General features: G+C 40.6%; 1 protein-coding gene across 1 annotated transcript in view; it reads left to right on the top strand.

Annotated features, from left to right (window-relative positions):
- Positions 1-23,325, top strand: part of LOC126412209 (transient-receptor-potential-like protein) — a 219,084-nt gene that overhangs the window by 39,546 nt on the left and 156,213 nt on the right. The window contains exons 5-7 of the mRNA XM_050081692.1: positions 7,423-7,565; positions 16,779-16,980; positions 21,187-21,357. Coding sequence (XP_049937649.1) covers positions 7,423-7,565; positions 16,779-16,980; positions 21,187-21,357 — 516 coding nt within the window. The remainder of the gene's footprint in view (positions 1-7,422; positions 7,566-16,778; positions 16,981-21,186; positions 21,358-23,325) is intronic.

Genomic DNA, 23,325 nt, shown 5'->3' with positions numbered 1-23,325 from the left:
TCGGAGGAAATCCTCTCTGGCTTCCGGCGGCTATCTGATTTGGTGAAGACTGCCAGTCTCGCTAGCGGGATGAAAGCAGAGCTCACCATCTGCAGCATCGTTGACAGGACTGACTGCAGACCTTTGGTACAGAGCCGAGTGGAGGGTCTGAATCAGAGACTGAGACGGTTCTGCGACCATGTGGGCTGCAGATTCCTCGACTTGCGCCATAGGGTGGTGGGGTTTCAGGTTCCGCTGGATAGGTCAGGAGTCCACTACATGCAACAAGCGGCTACATGGGTAGCAGGGGTTGTGTGGCGTGGGCTGGGCCGTTTTTTAGGTTAGATGGCCTTGGGCAAGTACAGAAAGGGCAACAGCCTCAACGGGTGTGGGGCAAAGTCACGACATGCGGGGACCAAGCAGCAATCGGTATTGTAATTGTCAATTGTCGAAGCTGCGTTGGTAAAGTACCGGAACTTCAAGCGCTGATAGAAAGCACCAAAGCTGAAATCGTTATAGGTACAAAAGCTGGCTGAAGCCAGAGATAAATTCTGCCGAAATTTTTACAAAGGTACAGACGGTGTTTAGAAAGGATAGATTGCATGCAACCGGTGGTGGCGTGTTCGTCGCTGTTAGTAGTAGTTTATCCTGTAGTGAAGTAGAAATGGATAGTTCCTGTGAATTATTATGGGTGGAGGTTACACTCAACAACCGAGCTAGGTTAATAATTGGCTCCTTTTACCGACCTCCCGACTCAGCAGCATTAGTGGCAGAACAACTGGGAGAAAATTTGGAATATACACTCCTGGAAATGGAAAAAAGAACACATTGACACCGGTGTGTCACACCCACCATACTTGCTCCGGACACTGCGAGAGGGCTGTACAAGCAATGATCACACGCACGGCACAGCGGACACACCAGGAACCGCGGTGTTGGCCGTCGAATGGCGCTAGCTGCCCAGCATTTGTGCACCGCCGACGTCAGTGTCAGCCAGTTTGCCGTGGCATACGGAGCTCCATCGCAGTCTTTAACACTGGTAGCATGCCGCGACAGCTTGGACGTGAACCGTATGTGCAGTTGACGGACTTTGAGCGAGGGCGTATAGTGGGCATGCGGGAGGCCGGGTGGGCGTACCGCCGAATTGCTCAACACGTGGGGCGTGAGGTCTCCACAGTACATCGATGTTGTCGCCAGTGGTCGGCGGAAGGTGCACGTGCCCGTCGACCTGGGACCGGACCGCAGCGACGCACGGATGCACGCCAAGACCGTAGGATCCTACGCAGTGCCGTAGGGGACCGCACCGCCACTTCCCAGCAAATTGGGGACACTGTTGCTCCTGGGGTATCGGCGAGAACCATTCGCAACCGTCTCCATGAAGCTGGGCTACGGTCCCGCACACCGTTAGGCCGTCTTCCGCTCACGCCCCAACATCGTGCAGCCCGCCTCCAGTGGTGTCGCGACAGGCGTGAATGGAGGGACGAATGGAGACGTGTCGTCTTCAGCGATGAGAGTCGCTTCTGCCTTGGTGCCAATGATGGTCGTATGCGTGTTTGGCGCCGTGCAGGTGAGCGCCACAATCAGGACTGCATACGACCGAGGCACACAGGGCCAACACCCGGCATCATGGTGTGGGGAGCGATCTCCTACACTGGCCGTACACCACTGGTGATCGTCGAGGGGACACTGAATAGTGCACGGTACATCCAAACCGTCATCGAACCCATTGTTCTACCATTCCTAGACCGGCAAGGGAACTTGCTGTTCCAACAGGACAATGCACGTCCGCATGTATCCCGTGCCACCCAACGTGCTCTAGAAGGTGTAAGTCAACTACCCTGGGCAGCAAGATCTCCGGATCTGTCCCCCATTGAGCATGTTTGGGACTGGATGAAGCGTCGTCTCACGCGGTCTGCACGTCCAGCACGAACGCTGGTCCAACTGAGGCCCCAGGTGGAAATGGCATGGCAAGCCGTTCCACAGGACTACATTCAGCATCTCTACGATCGTCTCCATGGGAGAATAGCAGCCTGCATTGCTGCGAAAGGTGGATATACACTGTACTAGTGGCGACATTGTGCATGCTCTGTTGCCTGTGTCTATGTGCCTGTGGTTCTGTCAGTGTGATCATGTGATGTATCTGACCCCAGGAATGTGTCAATAAAGTTTCCCCTTCCTGGGACAATGAATTCACGGTGTTCTTATTTCAATTTGCAGGAGTGTATTTCACATAAATTTTCTCAGCATGTTATAATCTTAGGTGGAGATTTCAATTTACCAGATATAGACTGGGACACTCAGATGTTTAGGATGGGTGGTAGGGACAGAGCATCGAGTGACATTATACTGAGTGCACTATCCGAAAATTACCTCGAGCAATTAAACAGAGAACCGACTCATGGAGATAACATCTTGGACCTATTGATAACAAACAGACCCGAACTTTTCGACTCTGTATGAGCAGAACAGGGAATCAGCGATCATAAGGCCGTTGCAGCATCCCTGAATATGGAAGTTCATAGGAATATAAAAAAAGGGAGGAAGGTTTATCTGTTTAGCAAGAGTAATAGAAGGCAGATTTCAGACTACCTAACAGATCAAAACGAAAATTTCTGTTCCGACACTGACAATGTTGAGTGTTTATGGAAAAAGTTCAAGGCAATCGTAAAATGCGTTTTAGACAGGTACGTGCCGAGTAAAACTGTGATGGACGGGAAAAACCCACCGTGGTACAACAACAAAGTTAGGAAACTATTGCGAAAGCAAAGAGAGCTTCACTCTAAGTTTAAACGCAGCCAAAACCTCTCAGAGAAACAGAAGCTAAACGATGTCAAAGTTAGCGTAAGGAGGGCTATGCATGAAGCGTCCAGTGAATTCGAAAGTAAAATTCTATGTACCGACTTGACAGAAAATCCTAGGAAGTTCTGGTCTTACGTTAAATCAGTAAGTGGCTCGAAACAGCATATCCAGACACTCCGGGATGATGATGGCATTGAAACAGAGGATGACACGTGTAAAGCTGAAATACTAAACACCTTTTTCCTAAGCTGTTTCACAGAGGAAGACTGCACTGCAGTTCCTTCTCTAAATCCTCGCACAAACGAAAAAATGGCTGACATCGAAATAAGTGTCCAAGGAATAGAAAAGCAACTGGAATCACTCAACAGACGAAAGTCCATTGGACCTGACGGGATTCGATTCTACACAGAGTACGCGAAAGAACTTGCCCCCCTTCTAACAGCCGTGTACCGCAAGTCTCTAGAGGAACGGAAGGTTCCAAATGATTAGAAAAGAGCACAGGTAGTCCCAGTCTTCAAGAAGGGTCGTCGAGCAGATGCGCAAAACTATAGTCCTATATCTCTGACGTCGATCTGTTGTAGAATTTTAGAACATGTTTTTTGCTCGAGTATCATGTCGTTTTTGGAAACCCAGAATCTACTATGTAGGAATCAACATGGATTCCGGAAACAGCGATCGTGTGAGACCCAACTCGCTTTATTTGTTCATGAGACCCAGAAAATATTAGATACAGGCTCCCAGGTAGATGCTATTTTTCTTGACTTCCGGAAGGCGTTCGATACAGTTCCGCACTGTCACCTGATAAACAAAGTAAGACCCTACGGAATATCAGACCAGCTGTGTGGCTGGATTGAAGAGTTTTTAGCAAACAGAACAGAGCATGTTGTTATCAATGGAGAGACGTCTACAGACGTTAAAGTAACCTCTGGCGTGCCACAGGGGAGTGTTATAGGACCACTGCTTTTCACAATATATATAAATGACCTAGTAGATAGTGTCGAAAGTTCCATGCGGCTTTTCGCGGATGATGCTGTAGTATACAGAGAAGTTGCAGCATTAGAAAATTGTAGCGAAATGCAGGAAGATCTGCAGTGGATAGGCACTTGGTGCAGGGAGTGGCAACTGTCCCGTAACATAGACAAATGTAATGTATTGTGAATACATAGAAAGAAGGATCCTTTATTGTATGAATATATGATAGTTTAACAAACACTGGTAGCAGTTACTTCTGTAAAATATCTGGGAGTATGCGTGCGGAACGATTTGAAGTGGAATGATCATATAAAATTAATTGTTGGTAAGGCGGGTACCAGGTTGAGATTCATTGGGAGAGTGCTTAGAAAATGTAGTCCATCAACTAAGGAGGTGGCTTACAAAACACTCGTTCGACCTATACTTGAGTATTGCTCATCAGTGTGGGATCTGTACCAGATCGGCTTGACGGAGGAGATAGACAAGATCCAAAGAAGAGCGGCGCATTTCGTCACAGGGTTATTTGGTAAGCGTGATAGCGTTACGGATATGTTTAGCAAACTCAAGTGGCAGACTCTGCATGAGAGGCGCTCTGCATCGCGGTGTAGCTTGCTGTCCAGGTTTCGAGAGGGTGCGTTTCTGGATGAGGTATCGAATATATTGCTTCCCCCTACTTATACCTCCCGAGGAGATCACGAATGTAAAATTAGAGAGATCAGAGCGCGCACGGAGGCTTTCAGACAGTCGTTCTTCCCGCGAACCATACGCGATTGGAACAGGAAAGGGAGGTAATGACAGTGGCACGTAAAGTGCCCTCCGTCACACACCGTTGGGTGGCTTGCGGAGTATAAATGTAGATTTAGATGTAGATGTAGATGAAACTTCAAAGCAAGTCATCTGAGCTTATGTTACTAAACACATATACTTCAATGTCTTTTTAAGATTTACATTTATGTTTAAAAACACTGACTTAATAATGAAGATAATTGATATTGTTGACATAACACTTTCTGCCCATATGGAAAAAGTGGGAAGGGACCAGGGGGAGGGGATGGGGCTATGATGGTTAAAAAGTCTCATCTTCACACTGTTTATGAAAAGCATATGTATTTCATTTATGTTTTGTGGAGTGTGTTATTCGACTGTAAAAAATATCAGAGAGGTATTTTAAGCTCCATTTCTCTGTATGTGGAGAGTTTTAGACCTTACATTTTCAAAATGTTTCCAGATGCACACAGATTGACAAATATTGTCATTCTAAATAGAAGAAAGGAAGATTAGGCTTCAATGTCGCGTCGAACTCTTCTTCAATGCATAAAAGATAAGGTGGCTTGTCAAACTTTGTTACACTATAGCAAGTGATTTCCAATTCATTGTTGTCTCAAGGAATCTGTCCAAGAAAGATTATCATATAATAATGAAACACCCTATTCGTAAGAAATTTTAAGCAAGAGGACATTCTTTACTGAATTACACAATACTCTTAACCAGCTATGTGTGAATACCAACTTGGCTGACAACCTTGAGCTGCAGTACATTGTTGCAGCTTGCAAGCTGTACTTGTGATGAACTGGCTGTGGAGAAGCATAGAGTTTATTGTGGAATCTGAAATACATTATAATCTGACTTTTCTCCATACAAATAGAATGGCCAAACATGAGAGCCTCATTAACTGGAACAAGACTCGAGCCCTGAGGCTGTGTATTTGTAATCTGATAAAACTGCACAGAGATTGCCCCACATATCTGAAATACTAATATCAATAAAGTGCCATTGTTTGTTATCTCAACAAAGAGGCTGCAATGATTCAAAATTTAAAACAGAGAATCCCTGCAGACTGAACTTAAGAAAATGTGATGTCACATTATTACGTGGTGATATAGTCTCAAAATGGAAAGTGAAGGATCCCCTAGAATCTACATGTAACATATTACTGCCAGTTGGATGCACATTCATGTAAATGGAAAATTTGTGCCTTGTAGAACCAGTCCTACATTTATCTAATTTCTCGGAAATGTTCATCATATAAAAGGTATAAATGATTAAACTTTCATTCAGTTAGACTCTGATGACCACCACCAACATCCGTATGACTTTTAACCCTCATGGAAGTTCTTTGTACTCTTTGTGGTATGGAAACATACTGCCTCTGAATGTTATCTCTATGAGTTTCTTGTCATACTTGAAACATTTGTTGTGTCAATTCATGGACATCCAGGCACAATCCATGGGTGAAAAATCAAGGAATCGGGCAGGTCAGGCAGTTATGTGTACATTCCTCGAAACAACTGTGGTGTGAAATGGAGTGAGGATTCTTGTATTATCTTGCTGGATTATGCCATTTGGTATCTTAGTCATTAAGGACATGACGAGAGGTTTACCATTCTTGCCATATACACCATACACTGACAAGCATTCAGTCTCCCTTCAACAATTACGATGTCAGTCCTGTTGTCATATCCAAGAGCTCCCCGCATCATCACTAAAGGAGTTGGCGAGGTATGGGTTTAGAGAATAAGTGCTTCTTGTGATCTTTCACCAGGTCGCCTATGATCACATTTACCTCAATCTGACGGCCACAGACAGTAGCGAGATTCATCACTGAATGCTACAGATTGCCACTCAATGTCCCAGTTAATTCTAGCTCTATACTGTGAAGTATCATTTGTCTGTGGTATGGTGTTGGCGGTAAATGACACATACAAATTCGAGACCTAACTCATCTTCCATTAACCTGTTCTCAATGGTTTGTGGCAACACTGCCTGCAACCTCTGTCCAGATTTCAGCTGTTGTTGTGTCGATCCGTCAGAGCCATTCAAATAGTCCTATGATCTTTTTGTGATACAGTCTTTCTGGAAGGATCTATGACTGGTCTTCTTGCCACACTGACGTACTGAACTCGTTGACACCATGTGTTCTGTAGTCCTTGCACTACACCTATCTGTCTGTTGGTGCTGTCAGTATGAAGCCCCCATTTCCTTCATGCCAATGATTCAACATTTTTCAAAATTTGAAAGATGGCAACAAATAGCTATGCATGTCCTCTGGGCATGTTGTATTACTATCCTCACTTCAAAATTTTTGGGAATGTTACACACTACCAGTAGCCATGTTTTATTGAGACACTCTGTCATCTGTAGGACTGTCTTTTTTCTGTACTGAAAACAGGCTTGAGTGAGGATGCAATTTTAATCAAGACACCCCACATGTTTGTAAATACTGGAATTTCAGCTTAATGGCATTCTGTGAAGATGTTCATGGTGTCACACTTTCCATTTCTGTCACTGTAGTTTTACATCTATCTTGTGCGTCTGGCACAGAGAGGACCCTAAACCACTAATGAGTAGGCAGCAAGAGTGTCACTGTCTGCTAGTTTACAGAAGGTCAAGTTGGTGGAAGTAACAGCAACAGAAAGTCTCCACCTGTACAGAAATAAAATGCAGTGCCATTCTGCTCTGGCTGTAGTTAACAGCACTGGCAGATGCAACAGGCAACTTGTTGCTCATTAATCAAGGACGCTCTTTGCGATGTTTTATTTGGACATTAACAACATACCTCTGAAGAAAATGCAAAAAATCACTATTTAATGTATGTTTATCACATATTAAAGTTGACTCTTAGCTATGTGTATCCAGATTAACCATTCAACAAGTTCACTGTGTTCTTTACAGAGCTGGGAGAAGGTGGACTGGACAACAGCTCAGTTCACACCAGACATCACCCCACTGATCCTGGCTGCCCACCGTAACAACTATGAGATCATCAAAATCTTGCTGGACCGTGGTGCTACTCTGCCCATGCCTCATGATATCAAGTAAGCCATTCACTTATAACACTCTGACATTTTTACTTTTTATTGCTGTTTTGCTCTATAAGTTGTGGGAAGTCAATTGTTGGTTATATCAACATTCCGCTGTTCAGCCAAATGCTTCAAAATATATATATTCAATAGAAAATAATTAAAAATGTGAAATATTTATATCTGTTTTTAGAAATATTAAAAGGGCTGTTTAGCTTATGGTATTGAAAACATAACAACAAATCCTTTCTTTTCTAAATAAAAAAAGATGGCACATAAAGGTGGTGAGATCTTAAAAAGAAGCATTGCAGATATAATGAAACTGGAAGGAATTCTCATAAGATAGGATAAAGTTAGAAGATGGAAGATTAGAGGTTCTGGATGGTCATAGATTGTGGATGTAAATAAAGGTATCATATGAGTTGTAATGTGTAGATGAGAGTAGGTGGGGAGTGGGGTGTGGGTGGTAGTAGAGCAAAATGGAGTATATATTAGGGATGTGGTTTAGACCAATGTACAAAGAGGAAAGGAATAGAGAAACGTGGAGAGAGGGCGGGGGAGCCTTCACATGGTATAGGATAGACAGGGTAGATAGAGCCGACAAGATCGGTAAATATTGGCATGGAATTTATACTGTGCATCCAAAAAGTTCCAAAACTGGTTTTACTTACTGGCATGTAAGCAATATTAGTGCAGTAGCTATAGAGGCAGCTTGAACTAACTACCATAAACAACAGATGTGAATTTGACCAATCAGTTTTAGACTGGATTAAGTAGTCTATGCGTGGCTTTAGTGCAACAACATTGTCATGTCACAAATCACAACGGGGTAACATCTCTAAAGCAAGCATTCAGGACATTCTCCAGCCTATTTTGATACAGAGGAAAGTGTGTACAGGGCTGGTCCCACACACATTGACCGAAACAAAAGCAAAAACACATGAACACTTGCTGCGGCTTGATTGAAACACAAACCATAAACAATTAATTATGTTCTGAAAAGAATCACCATGGGTGATGAGAATTATATGTTATCAATAAGCACCTACCACAATGCAGAAATTCACAAGGTATATCCATACTTTGATGACATAGCTGACATTCACGCCAATGTAATGCATGGTTTGAACATCATCCCAAAAAAGATCTTTTGTGATAGTTTCACATGGGAGTATGAATGTTCTATGCATTGTACTCAAGCAGGACATGGGGTGCGGTGGGGGGTGGAAGACAATGTAGAACAACTGAAGCATTAAAACCATCTCTTAGCTTTTCTGTATTTTTTATTAGTCCAGTCCCATAACTTTTTGGACTGACAAGGTATTTTCTAGAAGAGCCAGTGTTGGTGGATGTGTCGATAGAGCATTCCAGAATTGGAAATTAAATGAAAAATCGTGGATTTGTTGCAGTGGAGTTTGTGGATAGCTTAAGAGGTGTTCAATGTGGGCTAGATGGGGTGAGGACTTTTTTATTTATTTATTTATTTATTGTTCCGTGGGACCACATTAAGGAGAAGTCTCCATGGTCATGGAATGAGTCAATACATGAAATTATAACACGATTGTAGAAACAGATAAAATGAAATATAAGAAACATATTCAGGTGACAAGTCGTTAGTTTAAATAAAGAAAATCAAGAATGTAACACTGGAATTTGCTTAATTTTTTAGCTCTTCCAGGAGCTCCTCGACAGAATAGAAGGAGTGAGCCATGAGGAAACTCTTCAGTTTAGACTTAAAGGTGTTTGGGCTACTGCTAAGATTTTTGAGTTCTTGTGGTAGCTTATTGAAAATGGATGCAGCAGAATACTGCACTCCTTTCTGCACAAGAGTCAAGGAAGTGCATTCCACATGCAGATTTGATTTCTGCCTAGTATTAACTGAGTGAAAGCTGCTAACTCTTGGGAATAAGCTAATATTGCTAACAACAAACGACATTAAAGAAAATACATACTGTGAGGGCAATGTCAAAATTCCCAGACTATTGAATAGGGGTTGACAAGAGGTTTTCGAACTTACACCACACATAGCTCGAACAGCCCATTTTTGAGCCAAAAATACCCTTTTTGAATCAGAAGAATTACCCCAAAAAATAATACCATATGACATAAGCGTATGAAAATATGCGAAGTAGACTACTTTTCGTGTTGAAATGTCACTTATTTCAGATACTGTTCTAATGGTAAATAAAGCGGCATTTAGTTTCTGAACAAGATCCTGAACATGGGCTTTCCACAACAGCTTACTATCTATCCGTACACCTAGGAACTTGAACTGTTCCGTCTCGCTTATAACATGCCCATTCTGTGTGATTAAAATATCAGTTCTTGTTGAATTGTGAGTTAGAAACTGTAAAAACTGAGTCTTACTGTGATTTAGCATCAAATTATGTTCCACAAGCCACAAACTTATATCATGAACTACATTATTTGATAATGTTTCAATATTACACACAAGATCCTTCACTACCAAGCTGGTGTCATCAGCAAACAGAAATATTTTTGAATCACCTGTAATACTAGAAGGTATATCATTTATATAAATAAGAAACAGCAGTGGCCCCAGCACCGACCCTTGGGGAACGCCCCATTTAACAGTGCCCCATTGGGACTGAACATCATTACCACTCTCAATATTGCGGAGGATTACCTTCTGCTTTCTGTTCTTAAAGTAGGAGGCGAACCAATTGTAAGCTACTCACCTTACTCCATAATGTTCCAACTTCTGCAGTAATATTTTGTGATCAACACAGTCAAAAGCCTTCGTTAAATCAAAGAAAACACCTAACGTTTGCAACCTTTTATTTAATCCGTCCAAAACCTCACAGAGAAAAGAGACTATAGCATTTTCAATTGTTAAGCCATTTCTAAAACCAAACTGTACATTTGACAGCAAATTATGTGAATTTAAATGCTGCAGTAACCTTGTATATACAACCCTCTCAATAACTTTAGCAAACACCGATGGCATAGAAATAGGTCTATAATTGTCAACATTATCCCTGTCTCCCTTTTTATAAAGTGGCTTCACTACCGAGTACTTTAATCGGTCAGGAAACCGACCACTCCTAAAGGAAAAGTTACAGACATGGCTAAGTACTGGGCTAACATACATGGAACAATACTTCAGTATTCTGCTAGATACCCCGTCATATCCATGAGAGTTCTTGGTCTTTAGTGATTTAATTATTAACTCAATCTCCCTCTTGTCAGTATCACGGAGGAGCATTTCAGGTAACAGTCTCGGAACACTTTTTTCTAAGAGTGCTATATGATTCCCTGTTGGGACTAGGTTTCTATTTAGTTCACCTGCTATATTCAGAAAGTGATTATTAAATACTGTACATATATGCGACTTATCAGTAACACGGACATCCCCACTAGGCACTGATTCTATATTCTCGACCTATCTCTGCAGACCAGCCACTTCCTTTACGACTGACCATATGGTTTTAATTTTATCCTGAGACTTAGCTATTCTATCTGCATACCACATACTTTTTGCCTTCCTAATAACTTTTTTAAGCACCTTACAATACTGTTTGTAATGGGCTGCTGCATTTAGATTGTGACTGTTTCTAACATTTTGATATAATTGCCACTTTGTTCTACAAGATATTCTTATCCCTTTAGTCAGCCACCCAGGCTGCCTGTTTGTGCTAGTACCCTGTTTTGAACGTTCTAACGGAAAGCAACTTTCAAAGAGCGCGAGAAAAGTCTTGAGGAAAGCATTATATTTATCGTCTACTGTATCAGCACTATAAACATCTTGCCACTCTTGTTCCTTGATAAGGTTTACAAAAGTCTGTACAGCAACTGGATCAGCTTTCCTAAAAAGTTGGTAACTATATTTAACATGTGTTGCAGCACAAAAATCTTTTAGACTTAAAATTTGTGCATCATGATCTGAAAGGCCATTCACCTTTTTGCTAACAGAATGCCCTTCTAGTAATGACGAATGAACAAAAATATTGTCTATGGTTGTTCTACTGTTCCCTTGCACTCTCGTTGGAAAGAATATAGTTTGCATAAGATTATATGAATTAAGGAGGTCTACCAGCATCCTTTTCCTTGCACAATCACTTATACAATTAATATTGAAGTCACCACATATAACTAACTTTTTGTATTTCCTATAAAGTGAACCAAGAACCTCCTCTAGCTTTAGCAAAAATGTTGTGAAATCGGAGTCTGGGGATCTATAAATAACAACAGTAAGAAGTTTAGCTCCACTAAATTTAACCACACCTGCACAACATTCAAACACCTTTTCAGTGCAGTACTTTGAAACATCAATTGACTCAAATGGGATACTGTTTTTCACATACATGGCTACTCCCCCACACCGCAAAGAGCTCCTAGAAAAGCTGCCAGCCAACCTGTATCCTGGTAAAGGAAGCCTCTGAATTATCTCCTTATTTAAGAAGTGTTCAGATATACCAATAATTTCAGAGTCAACATCTATAAGCAGTTCACTAACTTTATCTCTAATACCTTGTATATTTTGATGAAATATACTAATTCCCTCGTTAATCGAATACCCAAGCTTTGTAGAAAGTGGTTTCTTTGTCAGAGAGACTTCCCTTAAGCAGGAATACCTATCAGCTGACTTCAATCTAAAAAAGGTACAGCTCTAACACCCACAACTACCGGAATTTTCCCATGAGTGATCCCACCACCCCCACCTATGCTGTCACCTATAAGCTTTGCCAACCTCCCCTTCCCATATCTGTTGAGGTGCAGGCCATGTCTAGTGAAACCTGTCCTGCTGATAGACTCCACCGACACCACTGAAATGTGACTCAAGCCTTCTGTCATCAGCGCACCCCCAAGTCTCATGTTATTACGCCTGACGGCTGTATTAAGATGAGGCCGATCGTGACGCTGAAACAGTTCCACAAAATGCACATTCGTGTTGCCAGTCTGAGTGGCTATCTTTTCCAGGTCACCATCTATGTCATACTCCCCATCCCTATCAATACTATTACCAGCCCCACCCACAATCACTACCTGATCCTCTTTAGTAAAATCCCTACATAACCCCCCTATGTTAAAAGTCACCTGAGCCAATCCTGCATTAGGCTTCACAATGCTGGTGACCAGGTACTCACTCCCCAAAACTTCCTGCAACTGCTGGCCTACACCTCTACCATGAGAACTACCTAACAGCAGAACCTTCTTCTTTCTCTTAGACTTTGCAACTGTCCTAGCCACCGTAACTACTGAGGTCTGCTGCATACTTCCTACATCTACAGCTACTAGAGATTCCTCTCCACTAGACTCTGACAGTTGGTCATAGATTAGATGGTAAAGGATTCATGTTGTGGGAATGTAAACAGAGATGGGTGGCAAGGCAGAGTGTATAGCATTTAAGGATTTGGTGGGAATAGTAGAACTTTGGTGGGGACAACATTGGAGCAGGAGGAAGGGTCAAACTTCTGTCAGCAGCATAGTAGTTTTAGTCTATTGTGGAACTTCAGTCGAGCATTGGTCTGAGGTATTTTACTGTGTTCATTAATTTGATAGGCTTGTTGTAAATGGTTATGGCTGTGGAAGCTTCTTCATACAATTACTGACTATATTTTGGAAATGTTTATTTTGAGTTGTCATTGGCTATTCCAGGAGACTAAATGGTTACGATGGACTTGGGGGCTTCATTGGGATTTATAGTGGAGGGCTAGGAAAGTGGTGTCATCAGCATATTGAGGAAAGTTGTGCCCTTATTATCTGTTTTGTGTAATCTAGTAATGCACTCATTCTCTACAAGTCGCCCTGTCACTCCTATATTCTCTGGGCAATATTGCAAGAGCATTTGTTTAACAAACAACTCTCCAGAGCGTTAATTTTGGTTTTTAGAATTCTCTATCAAGTAGTTTTCAGTTCCTCTCACAAGCCCTACTGCACCCCATCCCAGTCTTCTCATCAAGGCAACCTCCTCATGACAGTCACCGTGACTGCTCACTATGGATGCAAATTTAACCTACACCATTCAGATAAGGTGAAAGTACCTGATTAAAGAAGCATATGGGTACCTCACAAAAGGGCATTGCTTACAACGGTACATAACGGTACATAAAGCTGCACGCCTGCAATGGGTCAAACAACACAGAAACTGATCAGGGGCTCATTGAAGGCATGTACTGTGATTCAACAGTCATGATTTTGCCTCATTCAAATGATGCTAGGCCCTGAGTGCACCTATGGCCCAATGATATGTATAACCCACAGTTCGCATAGGTGAAGTTGATGCCAGACGGGGTGTTCTGAGGGTGCTTTTCTAAAATAACTTGGGTTACTAATTCAGGTTATTGTGAACCTGAACCAGGATGTTTACTTCAACATTCTTGGTGACCAAGAGTTGACCATTCTTCTATCTTCTCATGATGAGCATTCTGTGGATACCCCCGTCTTCCAAGATGACAACAACCATGTTCACACAACAGCATGCCCGTGTTCCTGCTTTGATGTGTACCCATGCAGCCTTGATTGGCTCATTACATCATCTGTAACTATTTACAACAGTTAAAACATAGTAATCAACATTCCTGTGTGATATGTGATTGTCAGTGTGTGGCTTCAGCTGAATATGAGATACCCAAAGAAACTAATGGACTCTCTATCGAGGCCTGAGGTGGTGTACACAGTATTAACATGATGACCCCTGGCAGTTGGAAGGTTGGAAGGTTACTGTTTTCACAGCTTGTCTGAATAATCGATATGTGCATACGAGCCTAGTGAAAAATAGCATCGGCGAGTCCTGCGAATAATAAATCAGCATCTCTGGCCTGCGTTAAGCACCTTGGGCAGCAGCAGTTGACCAGCAGATCTGTTGTTGAGCGGTCCTAGTGATTGATTTTATGGGTTGGTCACAATCGATTATAAGGGTTGGGCATAAGAATTTGATTTTGAGATGATTTTCCTGTGGATGATGAGGAAATTGGTGGCCTGAAATTGTTCAAGGTTTAATTGAAATGATAAGTAGACAGCTCACTTAAAAGCAACATTCTGTGAAGATCGATTATAGTGGAGAAAGCTAGTAGTAATAACAAATAATTATTATCAATTGGATACTTCAAATAAGATCAATTCACTTTCACAATATATACTGTATTCCACTTTAAGATAAGAGAAAAATAAGGGACCTATGAGATAGCGAGCAACTAGAGCATAAGAGAGGGGACATTCTAGAGTGACTAAATTTTTGTCCAGTTTGCTTGTATTTAAAGTTATGTGCATAAATAAACAAAAATATGAGATATTGTTGGACATTATGATCGCCCATCAATCACAACCTCAACTTCAAGTATTTAAGAGTATCTGTCTGGAGCAATTTCAAGGGAATGATGAAACAAATCTAGTCATATATAGGCAGAAGTCACGCTGAGATACATGATAAGAATCCCAAACAAGTTTAATTTAACCACAAAAGAGGACGCTTACAAAATTCTAGCTCGACCAATACATGAGTATTGTTCATCATTCATTCTGAGAGCACCAACAAGCTAGCTTAGTGGAAGAGAGTGAGAAGCTCGAAATAAAATACTCTCCCCATCAAGGTTTATTTTAGTGAGCACAAGAGTGACACATTTGATGTGGTTGTGAGAAATGAGTTAGACTTTGGCTTATCTCATCACTAAGGCGCCTATTGCTGATCTATTGATAAGCCAATGTATTAGGCTACCTCTCAGCAAACATACTCTTAAAATATTGGGAAATCATATACATTTCATTAAAAACATTTTTTCTTTATTCATGTGAGATATACACAACATGAAATACAGCAATATCACAAGGCAAATCAATGAAAAATTCTAAATTCACGATAACTTCAAATGTGGCAACGATTTTGCAAATATAAAAAATGGGTGAGTCAGTTAGGCACAGATAACATCTGCACAGGGTGTAACTTCTCCAAGCAGCATTACAGCTCCATCAGAATTAAATGCCAGTCTGTTTGCAAAGATGCTCTGGTCAAGGCTAGGAATGAGAACAGAAACACGCTTTCTGAAACAACCTCGATATTAAGAAACTGAACTGGACACTGAATTTTTTGTGGAGGACAGACAAACACTGTAGGAGCTCTGCATGATTGAATGTCACATCTTTTAGTATGAAATCAATACCCACTATGTGTCATCATTGTAGGTCTCCACACTGACAAGTCCACATACAAAGGAATGGAGACCTGAACACCCAGTTAAAGATATAACACCGGACACAAAGCCCTGTTAGCAGGTGGCTGACAAATTATTAAGTGTACTGGCTTCTCACAAAACAATAACTTTTCTTCAACTTTACAAGCTAAAATGGGCACCATCCACAAAGAGACCTGTCTTCCTCTGACCTATAGTCATGTTTAGATGTTGGTGTGTGCTTCTCAGACCCTCCCTCCAGTGATGAGTAGTAAGTAGTACATTTGCAGCCAGTTGTCTATGGCACCTTTTTGAAGCCTTCTGCTGACAGTATCCTATATCATCACACATCTGGGAGAGGGGACACCAAGGGTCAGGGTAGCGAACCTGTTCTTCCAAATACACAATAGGAACCTTGATAACTATCACAGTTCGTCTGTCCAGGTTAAACCTGAGTTACAAATTGTTGCTATAATAAATGAGCAACTGAAAGGTGGACATTTAACCATCTGAGTGCATCCCCGTCTGCCTTCTCCTTTTTCATGGCCTTTACCTCATATCTTTGAAGGGTTGACATGTTAATTATTGGATCTGGTGATTTTGCTTGTAAGAGGTGGTCAGATGGTCTTCCTGTTGCCACCCCCCCCCTCCCCCCCCCCCACCATGTGACAGTGTGCAAACGTTTCCTAAATTAATAAGAAGTCTATAACTGAGTCGGACATGGGACCAGCCCAGCATTCACCCAGCTGGGTGTGGAAAACAGTCTAAAAACCACATACATTTGTCTCGCTTGTTTTTGGAATGGGGGACTGATGACCTTAGCTGTTTAGTCCCCCTTAAACATCCCAACAACCACCACCACCACCACATACAGGCTGACCGGACCAGTCCGCCACCCCTCATCATTAATCTGGCTGGTAGATTCAGTCTGTGGCTGACGCGTCTCACAATCCCAGAAGCAGCATGCTAACGTGCCCCGTTATCCAGGCAGGTCTGCCTCCAATCTGTTAATGAGCATAAATGTACCTGAAAAGATGTCTGAACACTTCAGTTTACTGTTGATGTTTCTCCAGGATGTGTTGGCCTTGGTGTGTGACAGGTGTGGCTGTGAGGAGTGTCTGCGGGAGTCTAGTGAAGACTCGCTGCGCTTCTCACGGTCCCGGGTCAACATGTACCGCGCACTGGCCAGCCCATCCCTCATCGCGCTGTCCTCCAACGATCCAATCCTGACAGCCTTCCAACTCTCCTGGGAGCTGCGAAATATTGCCTTTGCTGAACAAGAGTGCAAGAGCGAGTACATGGTGAGTATTGCCACACAATAACACCATACCATACCATGTGATCTGTACACAATCCTCCCAACTAATTCTGCTTTCTACCCTCCAGGGAGGTAACTGACACAGGTAGTAACTACTCCCAATATCTAATATGTTACCAATAAACACATTATAGATGGTGTACCACAAAGACACAAGGAAAGTTTCACAACAGAAGCAAAACATTCAAGTAAACATATGAGTTGACTGTGGACGTGTAGTTAGGAGCTACCAGTGACTGCAGTATGAAATATTGTCCTTGTCAGTGCAAGTGTATTTGAAATGTAAAATTTTCATATTGGTCCTCACATGATTAATCTAAAAATTTCCCCCTTGGCCCATGATTTGGGGATGTGTAGATGCACAATGGTCACCAGGGCATTTTGTTGCTGATGTAACATGACATCTAACATGCCCATATGGTCCAAGATGAATGCCTGTAACTAGGCATCCAAAATCATATGACTTCAATCCTCTGTATTTTTATGACTGAGATCATCTCAAAAGTGAAATGCACAGCAGTCCTGTTGATATAGTTGGTGAAATGGAGCAACAAACTGTACAGTCTTGTCAAAATTTACTCTTAATGGTCCCACGGTGTTTACAAGAATTTGGAACTCACAGTAATAATGAGTGCAGTGTTGCATTCAAATAACAGGAGACAAGGGCCTGCTTTTAACAGGTACAATTGTAAGCTGGAACATGTAATGTGCTGTAGCACTATTGTAATTCTTGTTACGATACCAGCAGGCCTAGGATGAAATTTGATTGCAATTACATGGGGTTTTATTTGAAAAGTTTACATTTCAAATTTATTTATACTACCCAGCACACAATTTCACACTGAAGACAGTGATGGGCCATAATCATACATTTGCTATTATCTTGCAAATGGCTCATTTGTGGACCCACTTTTACTGGACCATTTTTGCTTCTATTGTCATAAGGACATAATTTCACACACGTCAGTTTTTGTTATTAATTATGATACATCCTGTATACTGACTTTGACAATACTGTTTACACACTCTCAGATTTTTGCGTAAGGTGTTATCTACAAGGAGAGGTGAAAATTTCTTGAAGTGGCATTTAGCAACAGTGAAAGTATATTTCATCTCTTAGAAACAGTAGTGGAAGGTTTGCAAAATACCCATCTACATCTGCCATAACCCCTTCACTGAATTCAAAATGTTATCCAACAACAAAATTATTTTGATTTGGGAAGAGGTGGAAATCAGTAGTTGTCAAAATTGTTTTATAAGATCTTTTGATGTGGGAAGAGGTGGAAATCAGTAGCTCTCAAAATTGGTTTATAAGATCAAGGTTCCAATAATTTGTACTTCACAGCCACCATATTATCCACTGCTGAAGCACCTTTGTGGGCAGCTGCATTGTCCTGACAAGAGATTGACTCTTTCTTTTCTTTCTTACATGATACAGGTCTCTTTGCATATTTTCCTCCATCTTGTCCAGAAGACTTGCAAATAATCAATAAAAGGACCAGTTTTGAGTCCCTGAATACAATGACCATAATTTTTATGGTAGATGATATCAATTTACTCATGTTTAGGGTACTGTACCCTAATCAGTGAAAACTGAATTCTTATAGGATCACTTTGTTGTCCATCTCTCTCTCTGTCTTTCTCATGAATGTTTCAAGTTGATGTCAAATACTAAGGCATACTGTCCCCTGTCAGTGTAAAAATTTGAGCTTCTAAGTCAATGAAATCAAAAGATAAGGCCATTTATGTCACATTTTCAAACTTGAAAACTCACTCATCGAAACCTGTAGATGAACTGTCTATATACATAATTCAGTTGGCATGGAACTTTCAGAGTGTGAATTCTACTCACACTTGTACAGTTTTTTACAGCTGGGTCATAAGCTTCCTTTTTCTAGCATGAAATGCCGAGTGCATGCCTCATTTACAGTAACAAATTGGCACACCAAAGTCAGACAGATTATTTTTAAAACAGTCCAAACATTGATAAGAAAATATTTTTCATGTTTACTTCAACTGCTTTGCTTTAATTTCCACTGATATATCATACAAAACAATTTCATTAAGGTACATATTAATATTTTATCCACTGGAACAAAATACACACAACTTTTAAAAAGCTACACAAACGAAACTACTCCGTAGGTCATGTTGGCATTTAACATACATTTTGTGCAACATGCAGCAAAATACCATAAATAAAATTTCATTGATATTGGCGCAATATCAGTATTAGGTAAGAAACAGTCCTCTTATCCTCTTAAAAGAGGAATAAATTTTCTAGTTACATCTCATCAAAACTTGAGGAAATATGTGGTAGGCACAGAGGTTAGCAATATAGAAAATTGTGATGTAGAGCATTTTACGAGAAAATACAATCAATCCATTTTTTGTTGATAAATTAATGACCCACAGCTCTAGTCACCATGGTGATACATATAACTCTATGGGATTTACAATGTGATAGGATAATACTGCATACAAAATACTCGCAGTGCATGTGAATAGGTTCAAGTCTGCTTCATTCAAATTTGGTCGGACAAACAGTATGTCTATTAAGGATAGTACACATGGTCACAAGTTTGACTGACTAGTGTACGAATGCAACAGAAACGTAAAACAGTGAGAACTAACAGATTCTTGAAGAAATATGCCACATATATTGTCAAAAGAAAGTGACATTTATTACCCAGGGAGTATATACTATTGGTTGTCATGAACAAAAATGCTGATATCAGACCAAGGTCTACTCTGAACAATTCCTGAGATTAAACTGTTTTAATGTAAACATTTCCAGACTGCTGTTCACGTGCATATATATGGTGGGTAATGCACAGAAACCAAAGATGCTGAGAGCACAGAGGATTGGAATCGAAAATTATAACAGAGGAAAGATAAGGGCAACTGTAGGACAACACTCAGAAAAATTTATATGGGATATGCAGTAAGGAAATTTTCCAGTAGCTCATTTCAGTGGAACTACATTGGTGAGCAAGGCATGAGAATAATACACAAATAGTACATATATCAAAGCACCTACTGAAGACTTTGCGTTGTTGTGTTGAGTATGTTTAACAACAAGGTAGAGCAACAACAAGGCAATCAAGTTCATGACCAGTCACCACTTGGCAATGGTCATTCATGTGGATGAATAACTGGTTACTTGCCATATCCACTTACAAGTTGCACAGCAAGTAGATGACGTGGCTGCTTTCACATTGATTGTATCTCATATTGGATAAAAAATGCCTGCAACACTACTCCAATGATGTGGTGGGTGAGTGTATAGGACAGGTTTCTTATCTATGTCATGGCAATGACCAACAAGTAAAGGACTGGGAGTAGGAGTATCATGGGGTTTGATCATGATATACCTTGCAGCTAGCAGGCTACTATTTCATAAGGAGTGGCATAGGAGGCTGGATTTAGGATACAATTGCTCTCAGTTCAGAACAAAACAGGGCGATTCACAATGGCAACATGTATCACAGGAGAAAATGTCACAGATCACTGTACACGTTAACAAGACAGGATATTGCCTGTCTGTGCAGGCTTGGGATAGGTTCTCAGCATATTTCAATAACTTCAGTTTTCCACTGAGGGAACAGTGCCACACATGCCAAGGCTGTGAGGAGTGACCTTTTGGTGTGGCAGCCATAAGAGCTATTGCATGTTGTTTCCAACATGAAATTTCCCTTAGCATTACAAAGTACAGTTTATTCGTTGCAAAAGTTCAGGTTACATGTAAAATTATTAGTCAAATGAAAAAAGTTATACAGAATGTTCTAAAAAAATTAAATATCATACTTTAAAAACACTTTACAACTAAAGACACCACAACCTTCCAATTACAGTACTGTTTCCTGTCTATCATTACATAGGAAGCCCATAATGTTAAAAGAACAAATAATGGTTTGTGAAAACAGATATACACAGATAACATTTCACTCTTACCTCACCCTCCTCTCTTTTAAGTTGGAAGACTGAATTTTGTTAAATTATCTTTCAGGGGATTATGAAGACTTGTTTAAAGTATATTTATTACAGTGTGTACACTAGGGATAAGTATTAATTCTGTGGGAGAAGTTTGATGTTGATAAGCTTCATTTCCTATCTCATCCTGGTTAAAATATTATACATATTCTCCAACCACATTTCTGAATTAATATACAGAGTTAAACATTTTCAGGAACTCCGGCGGCAGTGCCAGCAATTTGCTGTAGATCTACTCCACCAATCACGCAGTTCCCAAGAGCTGGCCATCATCCTCAACCATGACCCTGATAGTCCACCTTATGAAGATGGTGAGCACATGAAGCTTGCCCGTCTGGAGCTTGCCATTAACTACAAGCAGAAGAAGGTAAGTGTTCTTCTCACACTGCCTTTCTGTGACTCAGCATCTCTGCCATATGGTCAGTAGCAACTATCCTTTTCATTATATTGTTACACTGCTTAATATCTGTTACTTTCTTGCTTTAAACAACTCAAGTCTCAAGTAACATAATTGTATGATCAATTGACAATGTAATCTAGATACATGGGCATCTACTATATTCAGACATTCAATAATAACTAGAATAAAATCCCTCAGAATGGAGATACATAACAGTCTATCCTTATTTGCTCTGGCTGTCAGTTGAGACCCATACACACACTTGCTCATACTCATACAGTAAATTGTAAATAGGTTGCTAATGAAACAAATTGTGTATTCAACGTCTGACATAATGGAAAACCTAGGATGAAAATTTACATCTATAAAAGGATAGATCACAACTCACAAAACAGAGCAGATATCAAGCAGGAGACAAGCAAATAATACGGGGCAGAAAATGCCTAGCTTTCAGATGAAGTTGCTCACCAGAAGTAACATATGAACTGAGTATGTGTGTTTCTTAACTCTGACAATGAACTTATCCAAGGGCTAAGTGCTTTCTGTCATTTTATTCGTGTCTGTCCTCTGTTCAATGCCTCTTTTTTTATGAGATTTGATATATCATGTTACTCAGTTTAAAATATTTATATTCTGAGATGAGTCAACTGATAACATTTTAGCATTGTTTGTCTTTCCATTGTTCTGTTGGAGTTAAGCATCAACACAATAATGATGCTTTGTCGAGTGTCTGAATATATCCTCTTCTTGCATCTACTAAGTTTGGAATACAATTATCTAATGTTCCCAACTGAGGATCTAAATCTATGATTGTACTGCCTAACAAGTTCCACTTAAATCTAAAAATATATGAGCCATATAATGTTACCAAACAATATAAGGAAAAGACAGATAGCTACTCACTGTACAGTTAATACAATGTGTTGCAGACAGACACAATGAAAAGACACTTACACATTACCTTTCAGCCAAAGCCTTCATCAGAAAAGGAGACACATACACATTCATTCACACAAGCAAGTACACCTTACACACACATGACTACCATCTCCAGCAGCTCAGACTGTCATTGAGAATGAAAGAATCTTGCAAATTTTGAAACAGAAATTTCAACACAAATGTGATCTATGTGTCTCAGTAATCACTGAAAATTTTGCCCAACCAGCTTCTGAAATATAATTATCCAGTAATGAAATATAGGCTTCCAGATGATAATCAGAATTACTCTACCAGCTTGGTTTTGAGGATCTCCAAAATATTATTTTATGAATGTGATTAATTATTTGTGGGAATATTTGGGATACACAAAATTCACTTAGATAAATTTTACTGTTCCAACCCTTTGTCTTGCTGCTTTTGTTTCATGTGTATAGCTAAGGTCCTAATTTGGTTTGTGGATGTTCTTGAACGTGTAAACGCAGTGTAATGTGCACAAAATTTTTAATCAAGACATCGAAAAAAATCAAGCTGCCTCCATGAAATGGCATTAGCTTCAGTGGGATGTATTTTCCCAATGGTGGATGACTTGGCAGAAACCTTGATCAGGCCTGCCTTTTGGCTATTCAGGAAATTTTCCACCTCATATATTTCCTTGTCGTCATTCCAGAAATGCTTTACATGCAGCAGTTTCTTCATTCAAGGAAAGAGAAAGTAGTTACTTTGTGCTTTGTCAAAAGAATGCAGGAGAGTGAGGCCAAATCAGATAGCCCAAAAAAGCAGCATGTGTAACTGGATGCCTTCCACAACCTCTCAGATTTCAGCAGTATACTGTCACAGTTCACACATTACAAACATAATCTGTTAGCACCACATCATGGTTGCTAGAAAAAGTACTCATAAGGAGAAGTCCACCGGAACTATCTATACGGTGATGTAGGTTATGGTCCCACGTATTTCACCTTGCAGCCATTCACTATGGTGAGCTCTCATTTGTGA

Source organism: Schistocerca serialis, chromosome 7, assembly GCF_023864345.2.
Source record: "Schistocerca serialis cubense isolate TAMUIC-IGC-003099 chromosome 7, iqSchSeri2.2, whole genome shotgun sequence".
NCBI lineage: Eukaryota > Metazoa > Arthropoda > Insecta > Orthoptera > Acrididae > Schistocerca > Schistocerca serialis.
Note: the sequence above shows the minus strand (reverse complement) of the source record. Positions and strands in the feature narration are given on the sequence as shown.